The following is a 1,443-nucleotide window of genomic DNA, read 5'->3' on the forward strand; positions in this document are numbered from 1 at the left end:
TCGAGGACTTCACACCCCGGGCGCGCTTCCGAGGCTGTGATTAATTTATTGAGTCCTCTTTCACAGCGGAGATTGCAGAAGGGGAGGGGATTTGTCCACAAGGTCTCCAGTACTACTACTCACGGCAGATGTCAAGGATGTCCCAGGTAGCCCAGCAATTATTGATCTATCATTTTATTTTTTAAGCGGTTATTTGACGCGAATTATGCCCGTGATTTTGCAGAAAATCGTGTTGAAAGTACAGCTAAATTGTGAAAAATGCAAACGGAGAGCCATGAAGACGGTTGCAGGGATTCAAGGTGATGTCACCGCTTATTTATTATGTACTGGAGTTAGGTTTCCGGGCTTCAAGGGTTGCAATAATTTGTGCTAAATTCTAGCAGGTCCGTGGATCCATTGCAGGTGTGGTCTCTGTAGCGATTGACGACACGGATATGAAGATGACTGTAATTGGGGATGCAGATCCAGTGTGCGTGACGGCTAGTCTCAGAAAATTCGGATTCGCTGAATTGGTAAGCGTTGGACCTTCTAAAGAACCGGAGAAGAAGCCTGATGACAAAAGGCCGCCCGAGAAAAAGCACGAGGCGTCGCAACGGAATCTTACTTATGTCGTTCTTCCGACAAGTTGCCATTACTGTAACGACGACATTTATTACTTCAGCGACGAGAACCCCAACGCCTGCCGCATCGTCTGAATTTCTTGATCCATCTTTTAACACAATAATTGTCTCCTGTTACTTAGTAGTACTCATTTGATCTGCAGGTGCAGATTGCTTTGAATTTTCCTTAGCTTTCTATGGATAGTAATCACCCAATGTCCTCATGAACCAGGAATGGTCGGCAGTTTTAATAATGTCCTACAAATTAGTAAGTTTTGTCATTTCTATTTCAGAGAAAAATGTATCAGATAAATGATATATGCATATGCATTTGTGGCCTCCTCGGACGCAGATTTCGGTTCACTCTGCACGCATGTATTTGTCTAACGATTAATTAATATCTCGATTTTATTTTGTTTGGGACGAAGCTAAATTTTATTTGATTAATTAAGATGTAAGGTATGAAGTGATTTTGTATATGAGATATACATTTGTAGAGTGCACGCGACGTGCATGATTAGACGGCTGGGGCGGATGGCTTTCGCTCCCCCAGTCGGGATAGATTCCTGCGGGGTGTTTCTGTGGACCGCGTTTTGGTTATCTGCTGGCTTCGGCTTATGGACGATTTGTAACGGCTATGCCGTAAATATTCTGAAATTCTGCTGGCTTCGGTCATATGCTGTAAAAATCTGCTGGCTTCGGCCATATGTTGTAAAAATCTGCTGGCCTCGGCCATATGTTGATTTTCCCTCTGAAAAAAAATACATTTGTAGAGTGATATCTTTATTTTATTTTATTTTATATTATATAAAAATCCCAATTTTATGCATACTTCAAATATCAA

At 41.9% G+C, this 1,443-nt stretch overlaps 1 protein-coding gene across 1 annotated transcript; it reads left to right on the forward strand.

The window, feature by feature from the left end:
- LOC149149791 (heavy metal-associated isoprenylated plant protein 12-like) lies at positions 1–805 on the forward strand. The gene is made up of 3 exons (XM_089445173.1): positions 1–146; positions 224–299; positions 403–805. Exons 1-3 carry the CDS (start codon positions 129–131, stop codon positions 693–695), a joined length of 387 nt encoding a protein of 128 aa, XP_089301299.1. The 5' UTR covers positions 1–128; the 3' UTR covers positions 696–805.
- The last annotated feature ends 638 nt before the right edge of the window (positions 806–1,443 follow it).

Source organism: Pinus tabuliformis, chromosome 9 (genome assembly GCF_031772625.1).
Source record: "Pinus tabuliformis cultivar Carrire ecotype Pingquan chromosome 9, CPIR1, whole genome shotgun sequence".
In the NCBI taxonomy this organism is placed as follows: Eukaryota; Viridiplantae; Streptophyta; class Pinopsida; order Pinales; family Pinaceae; genus Pinus; species Pinus tabuliformis.

Bases quoted from the DNA above. Each gene is read 5' to 3' on its own strand.
- LOC149149791 (XM_089445173.1), top strand. The intron at 300-402 runs GTGATGTCACCG...GATCCATTGCAG, and splicing joins GACGGTTGCAGGGATTCAAG to GTGTGGTCTCTGTAGCGATT.